Here is an 18,052-nt window from a genome sequence, read left to right on the forward strand (position 1 = left end):
TATATATATATATATATATATATATATATATATATGTTCACTCTCTTGTTTTGACAATAATTAAGGAGAAGTGTAAGCTCCAATTAAGGTGGCAGGCCACTCTAATTAAATTGATTATTTTTTATACACTCAAACAAAGTTCATTATATTAATTAAATGATTAAAAAAATCCCACAGTTCAAGTAATCGACTTGATAAAAAAAATTCATATGAAAGCACTTAATGACAAGCCATTCAAAAAATATTTTTTTTGTTGGTAAAATTGTAAAAATATATTCTGATAAATTACGTAAATTTATTGTACTTAAAAAGCAGGATCCAATCTAAACTGTTTTGCGGATATTTTGGTTTTTCGTGATTGGAGCATTTTGGCAAGGACGAAGAAACAAACAAGTTTAGACTCTTAAATAGGATTGTCTCATCCAGGTTCCATCTGCAGTATGCGTTGATGCCCTGGTGGTCGACACTAACTGTAGGTAAAAGTCTATAGGGACAGCGCTAGCGCTCCCTAGCTAGCTCGCTGTCATAAATTAAGGTCAAACCCATAACACTACATACACACCACAAGCTTCTTCTTCTTCTCCGTATTCCTCTACCGAATGCTAAAGCATTCTTCCTGCAGTTACACCACTCCTTTGCTTTACACTTTTTGATCTTCCAACTCTCTCACTCTCCAAAGTAGTACCAACATTTTAATACTAAACCCCATAGCTAGCTAGTGTAAGGAATCCTCCTCGATCGAAACTCATACTGATATGCAAACTTGAGCTAGCTCTCTCAACATCGCACGTGCAGCAGCAAGCTAGGCTAGCTCGTGTCTAGCTACGCTTAGCTCCTATATGCTGACAACCCAAATTCTCTTGGATGCATGATTTATATGTAGTACTACGTGCTAGTGTTCTTCATCTTGCATGGCTGCAGGTGATGTAACTTCTTCTTATGTCACTTGTATGACTCTCTTCTTCTTTCTACTTATTATGGTTCACTCCAGTACGATGGGGATGGCCGACTCCACCAGGGAGCGTACGAGTAATTTCCCACATGCCAACAGTTCAAGGGAAAGGGATGGGACGTCGCACTACTGTACGGAATTTTCCACAAGAAGACCAGCTGGGCGCCGGATGATGGAGGCAAATTACGACAACCGTTCAAAGTCGACCGATGCAAATCATTTTTCTCCACCAGCAAGGCGAAGAAGAAGATGGCCATCTCCGTGGCGAGAAAAGATTTTCAATGCCAGTGCACACGAAGTTCCTAGTGGTCCTAATCCCATATCAAATAGGTAAATTCAACTAATAATAATCATGTTGTAGAGACTCGTAGTAGCTTGTTACTTAGTTTACGTCGAATTTGTTCCATCTTTCTTTTTATATATTAATATTTTAATTTGTTGCATATATATAGAGCTAGCTTCTTAGTCAGTGCTAGCTAGCTCTCCTACAGTAAGAGAAAGCGATATATCACTACATTACTTTTATATATTCTTAATTATTAGTTGTATTGTTTTCCAAACACACCTTACCCATCAAAATCAATCATTTGATGATGATGATGATGATGATGAGATTTTAGTGATGATCTTAGTTTTTCTTTTCTTTTTGTGAAATTGCAATACAAACTATGAGTCATGATAGTGTTTATGCTCCATACTCCTCCCAAAGTCTGTTGTGTTTAACGGAAGCATATATATGCAGCTGCTAAAAGAAATGGCTATTCTCACTTGGTTGATATTCGAAAAAATATTAGGCGAAGTGCCCATGTGCTTACTCTTCACCAGTCTGGAATTTGGCTTCATTTAACCAGTTTTGGGAGAGGGATTAAAGGTGTACGTGTATAATCAAACATCAACTACTAGTAGCTAGCTGCTTAAATTGTGAAAGCTTTTTAAGTAATGAACCATGATCATAGGAGCAGTATCAGAAAGGTGGATGCTGCGAGCAAAGAGATGAAATTTGTGTAGATGAAAAGAAGAGAAAGAGAGACATAATGATTGAAAAATGCATGTCGCTTTAGGTCTTTTTAAGACGCAGAGGCTCCTGCAATAGGGGCTACTTGTAAATGTAAAACGTCATAATGAAAGACAAAGGAAAGGCCCAAACCAGCCATTGTTTTTCGTGTAAAGTCATGCATACGAACCTGGCATTGGCATCCAAAGCAGTGGTGAAGGGTCACTTTCCTTCTCCCCAGTCCCCACCCTAAGTTCCCAACCCTTGATTTCTTGTGCATTGCAATTGTCCATTGTTTCTTTTTCCCGTCCTTGTCTGCCTTCTCCATTCTCCACTCTTCTATCCGCTTTGGAACCTAGCTAGCTCCTCCCTTTGTTTTCTTTTCATTGGAACTACTTTCTGCATTTGTTTTTCATGCTATCCTTTAGCCACTCCTCCTTTTCTCAGCATCTCCACGGGTTTATACCCTTTAGTTAACAAGTTTTCATCTGACATGAAATGGTGAGATAATGGCAGGTTAAAAGTAATGATATTGTAAATTTTTCAAAATTTTTGTATCAAATTAAGTTTGCTGTTATGGGTTAATTAGAGACATGCCTGCCTTCCCAGAGCAATACAAAAAGGAAAAGCGAAAATCTTTTTTTGGATAAGTGTGCGAGAATGAGCTGGCAGCATAAATGTCACCCTTAATCTGAGGCTGGCCATGGGCTTGGATTGGAATCAAAGGATATTCAGACTTGGAACACAGCATGCATTATCTCGAAATTTGTGGGCACTTCTGACTCAATCAGGATCCTCATGGATAGCTTGGGTGCAAATGCTTGTGGTAAGTTTGGAAGAAATTGCTGTAACTCAGGCCTCTTGCCTTCTCCTTTTTCTGTCAGATACTCTGATTAATTCACCTCACAACATTTATAACGTTATAAGATCACAAAAATAAGAAGAAATAAACAAAAAATCAATGACAAGTAATTTGTAACAGGTTGTGATCAAGCAGTGAATACCTGTCACATGATCAGTTGTAAGAGTTTGTGAGTTTTGTCAGCAACAAGAAGGTGGGCCTTATGGGAAAAAGAATTTTGAAGATGTCCCTCTCGTGGTCTACAATTTCATTTAATCTCATTGCTTATGATAGACTGAGAAGATATTCGCATTAGATTTTATTCCATGACTTTCCACGATTGTAAAACTTTCTAAAAAGGAGTTTTAAGTCAAGACCAAGACGAAGACACCAAGTATTTTGCACAGAGGAGGTAAGATTGTTCGCTTTTGGCAATGAAAGCATCATTCTGCCTTGGCTTTTGATTTTGACTGAGGCCTGAGGGGTTTTCATCATCTTCATCACTTTGCCAAACTTTTGTAACAATCACTCACTCAACCAGACCAATCACCGACCTGCATGTATAGCCTGAACCAGGAGCGACTGTAGCTAATGAGACTCTCAGAACCAACCCTTTGAATATTAGTACTAGGAACGAGAAAAACAAGTGATTGCCTTATTCGAAGTATGCGCTTTTATAACTTTTCTTTTCTAAAATTGAGGTTGTGATAATCTATGTTTTCTGTGTGGATAGAGGAAAAATCAATTTGCCAATTAGCTGTAGCTAGCTCGGCGACAACATTTGCGACACATTGCATACATGCTGTACCTAGGATAAGGTAATAGTATCAGTACACCCAGACCCTGTTACAAGGACAAATCGGCTACCTTCAACCATCAGATGTGCGTGGCACTTTTAATTACAACAGAACTACTTCAACTTTCGAAAGCCGTTAAGCACAAATTACAAAAATGATGGATAATTAATGCTTACAATATACGAGTTTTTACAGTTATGAGTTACAACCCTCTCCCCCTACACCACCTCAAAAAAAATATGTACAGCAAACTGTTGCTTTATACCCTTCCAATGCCTAACAGTAGATTGTCTAATAAACTTCGTGTAGAATTTTATATTGCTATGCTATGGTGACCGTATTATCAAAATTGAGGCTTGCACCACTGCTGCTGGAAAGCATTTCACACTGCAGAGTATCAAGTCTCTCATCAAGATCACAAACACACACCACTGATGATATCTGACCTTAAAGATCAATCTTGGTTTACAAGTCAGGACCAGTGCATGTAGAATAGCCCTCCACGTGATCCAAGCCATGCCCCGAAATTATGGTTTTGCCCAAATAGGTGCTCTTTATATCTTTGTTTTTCATCTTCCCTTCCCCCGCATCCTGCAGGTATTTCAAAGGTTTATATAATGTAAATTATAAAGTGGACAGAGAAATGATAAAATATCCCCCACCACTGGCGAGGAAGAAAGATAAATATATAAAACCCAGCAAAAGTAGGGAAGAAAATGAAATATACTTTCAGCCCTTTGCCAGCAAACAGTTGTTGGCGCAGAATCAGAAAATTTGTCCTCGAAGAGCAGTTTACCAGACTTGATACTCCAGAGCCGTAAATAGCAGTCCCCTCCTCCTGAAATGAAAATGTTGTCAGACAGTCAAATTCCCATATCTGCTAAGATTGTATGACATGCATTGCGTTTGTACGGACCTGACACAACAAATCTCTCAGATTGGTCAACTCCAAGCTGTATACGAGTATGGGAATTTACATGCCCTCCATAAGATTGTACAGCCCCTCTCTTAGTTAGGCGGTGATCATAGAGCTTCATCTATTAAGAAAATTATTAAAAAGAAAAAGATTATTCATAAGAGAAACCATCTAGACATGTCCTAATACAGATACAAACAACACCGCAAAAAATACTTCTTCTATCAGGAATGAGGCAAATGCAACAACTATGTACCCAATATAATTTAAATAAAACTAAACAGGGAGGAAAATTAGGGGCAGAGGTGAAGTTAGCAAGGCAAAAATTCATACAAGAGTAAAAGGGGCTAAAGGAAACTAACCGAACCATCCATCGAGCTTGCCAAGAAGTACTGATCATAGGATTGAAGTGACACCAAACTTGAGGTCAAAAAAATGTAGCAGGAGTTAAAAAACTCAAAGCAAACAAAGAACACTAGAAAACAGGTTTACGATAAACATCAAAGCCCACTAACCTAGAAATAGATGACGGCATATAAATGGTATGAGAAGGATATATGTGTCCTTTGAGCTGAAAAACATGACAATCAGATACATTACCCTCCGGTTCAACAAAACAAGAGGTTCCCAAGTTAAAAGTTCAACATAATTTCATAATATGAGATGAAGTGAGACATGAATAAGTACATTGAAAAAGTTGACATTAAAAGCAAGAGAAATGGAACTATGAGATCATGCCTCATGGCTCATCTACTAACAAAGTTGCCACACTTCTAAGAGCAATATTTTACATTTAAATCTACAGCTGCTCTTAAGACCACAACCTGATTTCAGATTCAGAATTAAAAATCACCATCACTCATTATCTTTTCATCATATGCACACATAAAAACTACAATTTAATATCTCTAAAATAGAGTTGATACCTCAAACCATTGTTTCTGATTACTTCTACCTGACGAGAAGTAAGGTACTCGATGCCTCATGAGTCTAGCAGACAGGCCATCCTGGTTCTCACGGACATCAACAGTGACAATCGCTCCATTTCTGAGTCCACACAAAACAAGATTGCCCTGAAATAAGTAATATTCAGGATCAATTTCCAGATATAGATATGCTCCAATCTCCAATGAAGCAAATCCTGTTAATAATAAGTAGACTACAAAAGACAAGGGCCAATCAGGATCTGAATGTGGTCCTATAGTTCTGCAAACTTATCACTCTATTCTTTACCTGCATTGCTGGGGTCAAGAGTATACACACATATATGATTGACAGAACCCATTATGGCACTAATTACTATAAATCAGATATACATCACTTAGCTTGGACCCAGACAAGATAAGATGGTCCAGACAGCAGCAAAATTGTATTTTTTGGCTCCCAATGCGTAAAGGGAGTAGCAAAATTTATTAGGCATGATTGAACATTAATATTAATGAACTTATTCTGCTCCTTACAAACTGAGAAATTATGAAAAGGCTCATCGATTAAAATAAAGGGGCATTTGAGATCATTGGCCAAAACCTTGAAAGGATATATTACTTACCGTCTGATCAAATTGTTGTGCCAAAACATCACTTTTAGTACGACACACCCATACTGAGGTTCCTCTTTCCACATTGACCAAAGAAGCTCCAATATTGGTTCCTATAACAATCAAACAAGCATATATAAGTATCTTGATATTACACAAAGCAAAAGATAATAGCAGGTAAAGGTCACTACCCTCTTATTTATTTATTTATTTATTTATTCGTAAGGGACTCGTTATGACAATTGTTCAAATAAGATACAACAACAGAAATTTTAAAATGACATATGCTCACAGCAATTCCAATTAATTGCAGTTTGTGATTGAAGAAGAGTACAAAAATGTAGAAAATGCGAAACCAATGATCAGGCCTTAGTCCAAGTGGATAAAATTAATGTCTAATACCATGTAATTGCAACCTAAATTGAGCAGGGAAACTAAACTGAGGAAAACATGGCTGGAAATGATTGCAAAGGACCTTGCATTACTGATCATACGAAAGACTAAGAAGAAAAGTTTATGATTCCATCTAGAGGACAATCGCATAATAGAGGAACTATCAGAAATTTCAGGAAAGCTGTCTAATTCCATGCTACAAAAGAAGACAACATCAAAGCCAAATTAAGCACAACTTAACAAGATAAAAAAACTTAAACGAAAATGACAGGGAGAGAAAAAACTTGCCAATTACTGCTCGACTTGTATGAGAGTTGAAATCTGCTGTCCAAATGGTATAATTGAAAGAAGCAACTGCATGTAACCTTTGATCCACTGTAGAACTAAAATCTACTGGTTCCAGGAGATTAAGGATATAAACATATCCACCAGAAGTCTCGGATCCCAGTGTAGTTATCCTGTTTTCTTATGTTAAGAGATTGCAAGTGCAAAACCAAATCTTCTTCAGATTCAGACATAGTATATCTAAAATTTGAGAAGTTTATGGCAGCAGTGGTATAAACCATGAATTAGGTTGCACATCCATTTGGCAAAGTGAGACTCCAGTGAGTAATACTTCATAAAACATGTTAAAATCTTGCCCATCCAGATCACAGCCCAGATTCAAATATTTTCAGGGATTAATGTCTTCAATTATAGGAAAAAAGGGTCTATTTATAGATTGACCATGCAGTTTGGGAAAAAGCCTTCCTAGACAGATTAAATCGAGAGGACCACAAGCATTATCAGCATATCCCAGATCAAGAACCTAAAAAGAGAAACATTTTTCTTTTGTTTTTCCCATCCAATAAGTGGATTTACATAATAGAAGTTAACTTATTCAGCTGCAAGGAACATTTAAGTATTACCATCACATAAATTAAATAAATGATTCTAAGAGAAGCCATATGTTAAAGTGTTTGTCAAAATAAGCAATCACTGAAGGATACAGTGCACGTCGGACCTTAGAGTCATCATTGTTTGTAAAAGTAGAGCACTTTTCAAACAATTTTATACAAGAAATTCTTGATGACATACGAAGTGAAGCACCTAGGGGCCTCCACATATACTGAGGTGTTTCATTACTCTCTGCTTCCACCTTGGTAGAAGGCCCAACAAGATCAGGAATGTGGGTTAGCCCATACTCAAAATGTTGTCCAAACTTTCCAACGTTTAAGAAACTGCAAGAACACCAAACTTCAGAAGCAATGACTAAATTATATAAATGTTTATGAAGTACCACACCAGTGATAGAAAATTTCAAACAAGGGATGATACATAAGTTGCTCTGCAATGCCATTTAAAGAAGCTACTGTTGCATCACAAGAAGAATTAGAAGACAATAACAAATCCATGAGACAAGCATAAGGCTTGGAATTACAGTGTAACATAAAACTTGAATGGAAAAATGGAAGTGAATATTAGTATTTAACTCAACATGTAGAATGTGTGCATGTGCATGTGTTTTGCAGTCATAAGAGAATACATCATAATATGTAAAAGATCCAATACAATAATTAGAAGGGATGGATAACATTCGGCTGGTAACACCAATAAGAAAGTCACTTCATTGTGGGAAAGAAAAGGTGTCAAAGATATGTGGGGGTTCCAATGTCACAATGAAATTCAAAAGGCGAACTAATTTAGATCGTAGCACCAATAGAAAGACCATGCTATGCATTGTGTTCCTCATATTTATATCACACTTCATTCCAATTTGCAAGAACTAGGGCATGTTTAGGTCTCCCAACCATACAGTGTGTCCAGGGTTATTATCACCAGATGACATGACACCACAATTCAAAATAACAGGTCCCTGCTCAAAACATGCTAACCAATGACACACTTCGGCAAAACGTATTTTGCCACCAGTAGATGTGATAAAAGCAAATGAATGCTAACAACTCATGCCTTATGTGTTAATAAATTGTAGGCCCAACTACAATAGTAGAATTATAATAAAACTATAGAAAAATATTTTGGAGGTATCTTGTATTTGGAAGAGAATGTAGATACATCTATGCATGTTTCCAACTCTATTTATACCTCAAGGAGCCATCTATACTGCCTGCTAGTAGAACATCAGTTTCCATTTGACCCTCTAGTGTCTGTGTATCTATTTGTGTCTGTTCCAAAGCACTATCACTTATATTATCTGTCCCACGATATCTCCAAATCTGAAATAAATTTTAGTAAACATAAGATCATGAAAACTAAGTGATTCTCAGCAAGAAATTTATGGGGAACAAAATTCTGAATAATCCTCTAGGATGTTAAATAATTCCAACTAATGCAGCCTAAAAAAACCAAGAACAGGCAATATAAATTCATATAAAATAGTATTATTCTACTTTTTTCCATAAATATTCTCAAGGGTCACAAAGGCAAGAAACAAAAATGGTTTGGCCTATGTGCAAGACAAACTAAAACTAACTCTTACTACGGTTAAAAATGATATACTCCATTTAGTTTGATGAATTAGTGGACTAACATGAAGAATTTGTAAATTTTAGAAAATTAGCATTGGGCAACTTGTAAATTACCACAGGTTTAGAAGCTTGTAACTTGTGGAATTCCTCCTGAAAACTATGCCTCCCTCGATCAAAAGTGAAAGCACCGCCGTTCAACTCTCTAAGATGAAGCAGCCTAGATGTGGGAGCCTTGGTTTGTGGACACAGCTTGGTTGCCTGCAACAAAATGAGTAAAAGAAGTTGAAGATAGGAAAAATATGAAGCTGTATGTCTCCAGTAAAGTTAAAAGGTAAGAAAGAAAAAGTTAATGGTGAAAACCCCATTAGAATTAAGGAAGGATTATTATTATTATTATTATTATTATTGTTAGTCTTCCAAATGAAAAACTCAAAGTCTCAACAAAATTGAAGCCTGAACCAGATGTATAGGTAGTAAAGATAGAAAACGAATTCAATTGAACAAAGTTGAATCATTATTGTTATGAGTAATCCTTAGGATTAGGGAAGAAATATCTTTTGCACAGTTAGTGTCGATATCTATGTCAACCATACAATGGAAAAACGTAATCCTTAGAGGACAACCTTCAACAAGCATTCATATCATGAAGAAGAATCGGAATGGTGTTACCTACCTCAACCTGGATGGAGTTTGAAAGTGGGTTCTTTTGAAATTGCGAAGCATGGGAAGAAGAGCCAGGTATCCGAGGTTTGATGGGGAAGTACCTGTTCTTCTCAGCATCGTAGTACAACCCAGGGAGCTCTGCTACATCAAAATTATAGGCGTAAGTATTAATATTATACTTTCAAACAGTAGAATTAAGAGAGAGAGGTACCTTGCGGCATGTTTTTGGATGGAAGGGGTGATACTCTTGAGTTTGAAAAGCAGAGAAACGATGAAAGGGGGTTTGAGAAGCAGGGACACAAAATCACAAAATCAGAAAACAAGTTATAAGTTAGAAGGTACTTATAAGGCGCGGTGGGCGGCGCTTATGATCTATCTCCCACTTATGTTAGGAGGAGAAGCTGCTGTGATCGTGTTAGTCTGTTCTTGTGCTTGTCCGGGAAGCATGTGCAGCCCACGTGACCACCTCTGACTCTCTTTTATTTATTTATTTTTTTAATTTTCCGTTTTGAGGATGCCTCTACTTGAATACGTACTATTACTAGCATTAGGACTCCATTTGTCTTAACCTTTACCATTTTGACTACAATTAGGATTTAGGCTTTTGCAAAAATTAAAAGAAAAAAACCAAAACTAATTATTTATAAAAATAAAACCATAACATAAAACTATCCATGTACACATTATAATAGAGGGAAACAAAAATATTAGTACTAGTAACAATTAATTCCATGGGACTGGCATTATATTCCATAGGACACTAACGTATCAAACTCAAAGTTACAATAACTCTCAAATGAAGCTTCCATTTCCTTATCCTGAGCTCCGCTGAAGTAGTAGTCCTTTCGTTTTTCAATTTCCACTTCGCAAACCCTCTGCTCTGGTGGATTGGCTACTGCTTGTTGTTTCCTGTGCAATACTAGTGCTTTATTTTCTGTGGGTTCAATACCATCCCATTCCCACATGCAATCACTGCGCCCCAACCCAGGTTGATGGTATGAAGGATGAGTAGAGGAGAATGGGATGAGTAGGCTTTCCCAGGACGATCGCCTCGGCGATTCCTTTGAAGCATGCGGATTTTGTTCTCGGATTGTCTGAACTATGTCACGCTTTTGGTCTTGGAATTCACCGGTTGGTATGGTTGAGATACCTTCATGCAATAATGTTGAACAAGACTGGCTATAATAACCATCGTCAGGAGGAGCCGGAACTGGAACTGGAACTGATGAAGCAGCTGGTGGACTAGTGATCAGGGAAGGTGGTTTCATATCTACCGGATAAGAATCATCATTCCCTACTACTGAAATTACAGTACTCCTGAAGGTTGGTTGTTCATCATAGACACAGCTGGAGAGCTTGCATGAACTTTTGCCATAATTACTACTCCCATTAATGTTATAAATTGGATTAGAAAGGAGGTTGTGAGTGTTGGGATCTAACCCCTGTGCGATAAGCTTCTTCTTGATGCATGAATTCCAGAAGTTCTTGACCTCGTTGTCTGTCCTACCTGGCAAGTGCTTAGCTATCTGAGCCCATCTATTGCCTAGTATTCTATGAACATCAATGATAATCCTCTCTTCTTGTGGAGTAAATGAACCCCTTTTGAGATCCGGCCTCAAGTAGTTTATCCACCTCAGTCTGCAGCTCTTACCACACCTCTGCAAGCCTGCAAGAAGCTCAAGATCAAAACCCATTTGGCCATTTCAGAACGATCGATATGTATATATGGACTATGATCATTGGTACCAGAGGACACTTAATTAAAAACAATGTGGTTAGTTCAAAGACAGATCGGAATATTCTTTGAAATTGAGAAGAGTGTGCATGCATATACAAATAATTAATACACCTGCTAGTTTTGGAACAGAACTCCAAGAAGCATGGCCATGGGTGGTTATGTATCTGACTAGCTTCTCATCTTCCTCGGGAGACCACAGCCCTCTCTTGACTTTCTGTTTGTTGCAGCAGTGATGGACCATCCTATTGATCTTAATTCAATCTCCAGATGAATATATCACAGCTCAACTCACCATTTGGTGGGAGGCAAGCTGGAGATCAGCTGCTTTGCTTATATTTCTTGCTCCAATTAATTTCACAAAACCATCCCTCGTCTCCTCTAAATATACAGGTGTTTGTTGTTCCAAATTTGGCTACTTAATTATACGTGTATGATGGAGATATCTAGATAGAGAAGCAGGAAATTTAACTTGGGGTGGAGTAATCATCATGAAATTTAAGGGCCACTACTCTCAATCGAGTATTTTGGTAGCTTCCAAGCCTTGTCTCTTCATCATTTGCTTTTAACTATATATTAAAAAAAACCCTTTCTAGCTAGCATTGATGATATATAAATGTATATGCTCGATGAAATAAAAATAATTATTATGCATGCCCCGTAAACAGATCACTTGACAGAAAGGGAAGGTTTTCGTTGATGGGAGAAGAAGACAATTGGTAAACTCAAAGTCATACATTCCGCTATTTCAAAGTTTACAATTGATATCCCATGAGCATATTAGCTAGCTTTAGCATTCTATTAACATATAGTGGAAAGGGTAGGATGGAATCCAATAATGTTTGAGAAAATTAGAGATATAAAAAATAATCCAAGTATGGAATGGGAAAGAAGAAGAGATATGATTAAGGGTGGAGGATGAATGATAATTTGACCATTTAGGGGAAGACTTCATGATTCAAGGATAACCGACATGATTTCTTGCATCCAAATTCAAACATGCCAATGATCTCTAAAGACTTTTGTCTTAATTTGTGCTATGCAGAAACTACTAGTACTATTTAACTATATATATACACCACATGCGTAGATTGGCATCTCCTTTCTCCGCTCAACCGTTGCTTGAGAATGTCAATTTCTTGGTGTCAACGAAGATGATGATGATTCGATATGTCTGCTCTCCCTAATTTCCTCTGATTTTAAAAGTTGAAACAAAACTTTTCACATAATCTTTTTCCTTTTTCTATTCCTTCAGGTTTTAAAGGAGGAAATCACGTGGAAAAGCAATGCCTGCAATCAATGGGGTGACATTACAAAGCAATTACAGACTTTGAAAAAAACACTTGTCCATGAACCTTCTTCCACAAAAAAAAAAAAAATGTAGTGTCAATCTGGTTTCCCTCTGAAATCATTGCAGTCGGAGCTAGTAAGTGGCAATTAACTAACTAAAATCTCTCCGTCATATTGTTTTCTCCATGAACGAACAGTATCCTTATTGTCCTATTTTAGAGAATCGCAGCTGACGAAAGCATCCGTGCAGAATGTGAATTGAAGCAGGCAAGTCCGTGAACAGATTGTTGGGATAATTGAAAAATGTATTCATCCTCCAAAGGAAGCAAGGGTATCCTGTATGATGAGGTTGTTCTTAATTAATTAAGTTGCAGATCATCATTCATCAGTGTTGTTTGTTTTTTCTTCTTTCTGTCCAAAGCTATGGTGTTCTTGTGTCAGTGTCAAAGACTTTGTACCAGTACTTGCCATCTACATAGATAAATTTGAAGCACTGAGATGATGTGTTGAATTTGGCTGTTCAAAAAAAAAAAAAAAGATCATCATTCATCACTGCTCTAGTCTCCAGCCCGCAGGTGTGACCAAGAGATTCATTAGTACGTTTTGGATGCTGTTATCATCCTTGCTTTGAGAGTTGTAAAATAATGTTTTAGCCTATATATGGTTTAGGGAGAAGTGGGGCTGGAGGGGTCGAGTCCTGTCATAGACAGTTACAATGTGTATGATCATAATTAAACACCTTGGACCACCACCCTATTTTCATACTTTAGTCTTAATATATAGTAATTAATAATGTTACCGACAGTTGCATGATTACATCTTTTAAGTTTTTCACTGCAATCAAAACCCCAGCAGACTTGATTATCCCCACTTGTGAAACCATCAATGTTTAATAATAACTTTTTCTTCATTAAAAACGCCTTTCTTCACGTATATTGATTTGTTATATTAATCACGTATGATTGCTTCACAGAATTGGTAATGTCGGAGTATATATCCAATGTATTCTGCTGATATTTTTGTGAGCTTCATGTCAAGCAGCAGCTAGGAATCGTGCGGATCTTAACTCTATTACACATTGCTTGTAGTAGCAGCAACTGCTACAGCAAGCTGCCCGTGTCCTTCCTTTGTCGGAAATGGTCAAATCTGCTAATCATATGATTAGGGACAAGAATTGTTAAAAACCAGCCAAACCTTCTAGATTTATAATAATAGTGAGAGTGATTGATAGCTACTAGTATCAATTTTGCTAACCGTATAAACTTGGACTTGCGAGCAAATTAAATTTCAAGTCTATCCTATCCTCCATGGATAGGTAGCAATCTTGAAAAAGAAATTAAATTTCAAGTCAAGCCTCGAGGGTGAAGAGACAGCAGATGTTGCAGAGAGTTGGTTTGATCTTGAGCTCGAGAAAATGATCACCAAATATTTCAAGAAAAAACTATTAACAGCTCATAACCCTTTCTCTCCCAGTCTCGATCGGTCCTTGTAGTCTTGAAAGAAAGACTAAACAGAAGTGCATGTTCATGCAACCAAGAGCTTCAAATGCGCCAATAATGTTGACTTGAAAATTGGGTTTTGGTTTGCAAGGTCTTCTGTAACTAAGAAGTGGGCAGAGATGTTTTGCAATCATTGCAAAATAGACCAAGTCATGGAGTGCAGAGGTGAATAATCAAACCAAAAGCTTACTAGGACGAAAATTTCATCAACTAGTACTAGTTCAAGCTTCAAACCCAAGCTAAGTACCCCATGTGAGTCCTGGCCAGCAGGCCAATTAAGTGGTGATTGAATTAATAGACCTCTTGTGAATAATAGCAGAAAGATACAGGTTCCAAGCTCTTCCTTGAGCTTTCTTGACAAACCAAACAAGTGGTAGAGACTTGTTAAACATGGACTATTCCATCAAGTATGATTATGAAAGTTGATTTTTGAAACAGTGGATGTGAGGAAAAACAAAAGCCATGGTCCAACCGACAATGCCCCCATATTCTTATTGTGGCCTCTTTAGATCTACTATCAGACCATTCAATTCATGGGCTTTGGCCTTGAAAAATGCTTCCTCTCCTCTCAAAGCCTTGGACCTTTACTCCCAAATGCACCGCCGATCAATTCCCTTTGATAGTTTCTCGATACTTCTCACGCTCAACTCCTGTGCCCCTCTGCACAATTCTAACCTCATTGCCCACCTCCACTCCCATATCCTCAAACTGGGCTTCATTTCCCACATCTACGTTGCCACTTCTCTACTCCATGCATATGTCCTCGCTTCCTTCGATTACGCACGTAAACTGTTCGATGAAACGCCTGAAAGAAACGTCGTCACCTGGAATACCATGATAACTGGCTATTCAAGGTCTGGGGACATAAACAAAGCTCATGCACTTTTTGAGGCAATGCCTTTGAGGAATGTTGCTTCTTGGTCTGCCATGATTGCGGCTTTTATGAATAATGGGAAACTGAATTCTGGGTTCTCATGTTTTCGAGAAATGGTAGCGAGTGAGAGGTACAAACCTGACCAACTGACAGTGGGATTGGCTCTAGGGGGGTGCGCTCACATGGGTTCTCTTGGATTATTGGTGGGAAAATCGGTTCATGGGTTTATAGTTAAAAATGGGTGGGGCTTGGATGTCAAAATTGGCACAATTTTGGTTGATATGTATGCCAAGTGTGGTTTACTGAAGCTTGCTTGCATAGTTTTCAACTTGATGCAACAAAGGAATGTAATGACTTGGACGGCATTGATTTGTGGATTTGCACAACATGGCTATAGTGAGGAAGCACTTTCTTTCTTTGAGGCCATGCAAGACATGGGAGTAAGGCCTAATGAGTTGACTTTTACGGGAATTCTCAATGCATGTGCGCTTAAAGGCTTAGTAGAGGAGGGCCGCAAGTATTTCAACATGATTGAACGGAATGGTTTGGAGGCAAGAATTCAGCATTATGGGTGCATGGTTGACTTGTTCGGTAAAGTAGGGTTACTGGAAGAAGCTTATCAGGTTATTACGACCATGAAGGTGGAACCCAATGTTGTTATCTGGGGATCCTTCTTGTCGGGTTGTAAGGAGCACAGGCAGTTTGAGATGGCTGAGAGGGTGACTGAGCAAGTGTTGGAAATGATCGAGCCAGAGAGCGATGCAGGGGTTTACTCTCTTATATGTGATTTATATGTGTTGAATGGAAAATGGGATGATGCAGAAAGAGTTAGGAAAGTAATGGTTGATCAAAATGTGAGGAAGGCCAGGGGCTCTAGTTTTATAACAAGTTGCTGAATCCTAGGAAGCTATGAACACAGGCATTGGCATCGGAAGCCGTCTCAATGGTGCTCTGCTCTTTTTTTGCAAGCTGCTGCAACTCTACTTACCTGTCGTATTGGGCTACTAAAAAACAGATTATGCCAGAGGAGAATGCCTTGGTCTTTAGCATCTTTAATTTTAATACACTTAAAATTATCAGTAAACTAATTAGTTTGATTGCTATAAAGGTTTTCCTCCAGGTTTCGACCTTAAAATTAAAAATAAAAATCAACATGTTAGTAATCTGCATAAGCTCCAGACTCATCCGGACTGGATGATTGGATCAAGAAAGAATAATAGAATATTTGTAAATTGTGCAATTAAATTTGCTTCTCAAATCTCATCATATTTTTGCTGTTAAAACATGGAGCGAAGAGAATACTGAACTCATTAGGGGATGGATAGAGTAGCAAGTTTCACAAATTTCTAATACAATCACAATTGTAATTGCATTTTTGTAGATTATGAACTTACCCTCTTTTTGATTAATAGATATAAAATAAAAAAATAAATAAAACTTGCGTCATTATTGGTCACGTTAAATACTAAATAGCAATTATAGTATTATTTAATTTTATTAGGGTTATGGACGTAATCAAGTACATGAGTCAATACAATGTTAGGCATAACGTTAGGTTGGAGTGAATTTGATTAACAACTCTGAGACACGAGCTTGATTCAAAAAATAATCAAATTACTCGAGTCCAACTTAATTATACACAATTGTCATTAATTTATGTTAAAATTTTAAAACTCGATTCAAATTTAAGTTCTATTTTGAAAAAAATTTAAATAAAAATTTAAAATATGTACATAAATATTATATATATATATATATAATATGTTAAGGATAAAATACCCTATTTTTTAAAGTTTTGATTATAATTCACTATTAATCTTTTTGTCATTAAACCTTAAACCTATGTTAAAAAGTTCAAATCTTCAGTAAAATTCGTCATCCATCCCAATCATGTATTATAAAACTTAAACGAGTCAAATGAAATCCGAATAACTCACAAATAAATTGACTCGTTTACACTTCCAATCGGAACAGATTTATCCTTTTTCTATCTGTTCAAATACAGATTTTTTCTTTGGATAAATAAAACGCCAGTGTAGGTGGAAGAAAACCTATTCGCGTAGGAGATAAAGATAAAAGCAGCCCTACAACCAAACAGACCTTAAATCTTTGAGGAAAGTTGGCGGCTGATTCGCTTGTATAAATACCAATATGCAGAAACCCTCGACCTGGACTGCAGTGAATATAGAGAATCGGAAACCCTAGGACTAGGATTAAGCAAGACGAAGCTAAAAGGGAAAAAGAAAACAATGGCGAAGTCGATGAGATCGAAAAGAGAGAAGAGGCTGAGAGCCATAAGGAGGGAGATCGTGGAGCCCTTCTACCAGAAGAAGGATGATGCCAAGCTGGCTGCCCAAGAAGCTGCCCTGGCTGCTCCTAAGATGCCAGCCCTTGCCCCAACCCCGGCCTCTGCTTCTTCTACTCGTATGCAAGTAGAAGAACAAGTAGCCGCACCCAATTCAACAACAACCAATCTCAATCTCATGGGTACATACTCAATCCCTTCAATTTCAGATTTTTCATGCTGCTTGATTGTTCTATAAATTATTATATAATTTATACTTTCCTTTGGGCTTTCGCAGAAGTGGAGATGGCTGACAATGATCAAAGCAAGGCCAAGGCCTCCTTGAAACCTGCCGGTGGAATAGGGAAGAAGTCTAAAAAGAAGTTAAAACTCAGCAAAAAGAAGCGCCGTGGTAAGGGCAAGATCGGGGGGAAGCGTAATCTTTGACTCTCTACAGTCGACACCCGCTGTTTATGTTATTCTTTTTGTTGGCTTTTTCCCCTTTCTATGTTGTACTCGAGCTTTTTTCACTTGGAATTGAATTGATAATGCCTTAGCTTACTAGCAGTAGGAATTCATTCATGGTTGTCTTCATTTTTGCAAGTTTAGTTTAGTTTACTCAACTGTATTGAGAGTGATTTTTATTTCCCTCAAAGGGACTTGAAAATAGAATTAAGGCATGGATGGAAAGTAGAATTTGCATGTCCATTGTTAATCAGAAAGAAAGCACAGATGAACTTGGGTGGGGAAAGATTGTTGTTGCCCAATGCCCATACCATATGCTCCTATGCAGAAACCAGTAAGTTAAA

At 37.5% G+C, this 18,052-nt stretch overlaps 4 protein-coding genes and 1 long non-coding RNA gene across 5 annotated transcripts; 3 read left to right on the top strand and 2 right to left on the bottom strand.

Annotated features, from left to right (window-relative positions):
- LOC18606990 lies at positions 498-1,481 on the top strand. Its single transcript, XR_001926474.1, has 2 exons — positions 498-921; positions 992-1,481. It is a non-coding gene; the product is annotated as an uncharacterized LOC18606990 (long non-coding RNA).
- LOC18606991 (DDB1- and CUL4-associated factor 4) lies at positions 3,708-9,968 on the bottom strand. The gene is made up of 13 exons (XM_007040926.2): positions 9,773-9,968; positions 9,572-9,699; positions 9,013-9,156; positions 8,516-8,646; positions 7,420-7,650; positions 6,719-6,888; positions 6,050-6,150; positions 5,427-5,573; positions 5,016-5,071; positions 4,863-4,920; positions 4,501-4,621; positions 4,312-4,422; positions 3,708-4,175 (listed from the first exon to the last, which is right to left on the bottom strand). The coding sequence occupies exons 1-13, from the start codon at positions 9,780-9,782 to the stop codon at positions 4,057-4,059; spliced, it is 1,527 nt and encodes a 508-aa protein (XP_007040988.2). The 5' UTR covers positions 9,783-9,968; the 3' UTR covers positions 3,708-4,056.
- LOC18606992 (myb-related protein 308) lies at positions 10,243-11,730 on the bottom strand. Its single transcript, XM_007040927.2, has 2 exons — positions 11,411-11,730; positions 10,243-11,227 (listed from the first exon to the last, which is right to left on the bottom strand). Exons 1-2 carry the CDS (start codon positions 11,538-11,540, stop codon positions 10,305-10,307), a joined length of 1,053 nt encoding a protein of 350 aa, XP_007040989.2. The 5' UTR covers positions 11,541-11,730; the 3' UTR covers positions 10,243-10,304.
- On the top strand, positions 13,935-15,866 carry LOC18606993 (pentatricopeptide repeat-containing protein At1g33350). The gene has a single exon (XM_007040928.2). It carries the CDS (start codon positions 14,548-14,550, stop codon positions 15,853-15,855), a length of 1,308 nt encoding a protein of 435 aa, XP_007040990.2. The 5' UTR covers positions 13,935-14,547; the 3' UTR covers positions 15,856-15,866.
- Positions 17,109-17,866, top strand: LOC18606994. The gene is made up of 2 exons (XM_007040929.2): positions 17,109-17,446; positions 17,542-17,866. Exons 1-2 carry the CDS (start codon positions 17,209-17,211, stop codon positions 17,688-17,690), a joined length of 387 nt encoding a protein of 128 aa, XP_007040991.1. The 5' UTR covers positions 17,109-17,208; the 3' UTR covers positions 17,691-17,866.

The sequence above is a fragment of the Theobroma cacao genome, chromosome 2 (assembly GCF_000208745.1).
Source record: "Theobroma cacao cultivar B97-61/B2 chromosome 2, Criollo_cocoa_genome_V2, whole genome shotgun sequence".
Classification (NCBI taxonomy): Eukaryota; Viridiplantae; Streptophyta; class Magnoliopsida; order Malvales; family Malvaceae; genus Theobroma; species Theobroma cacao.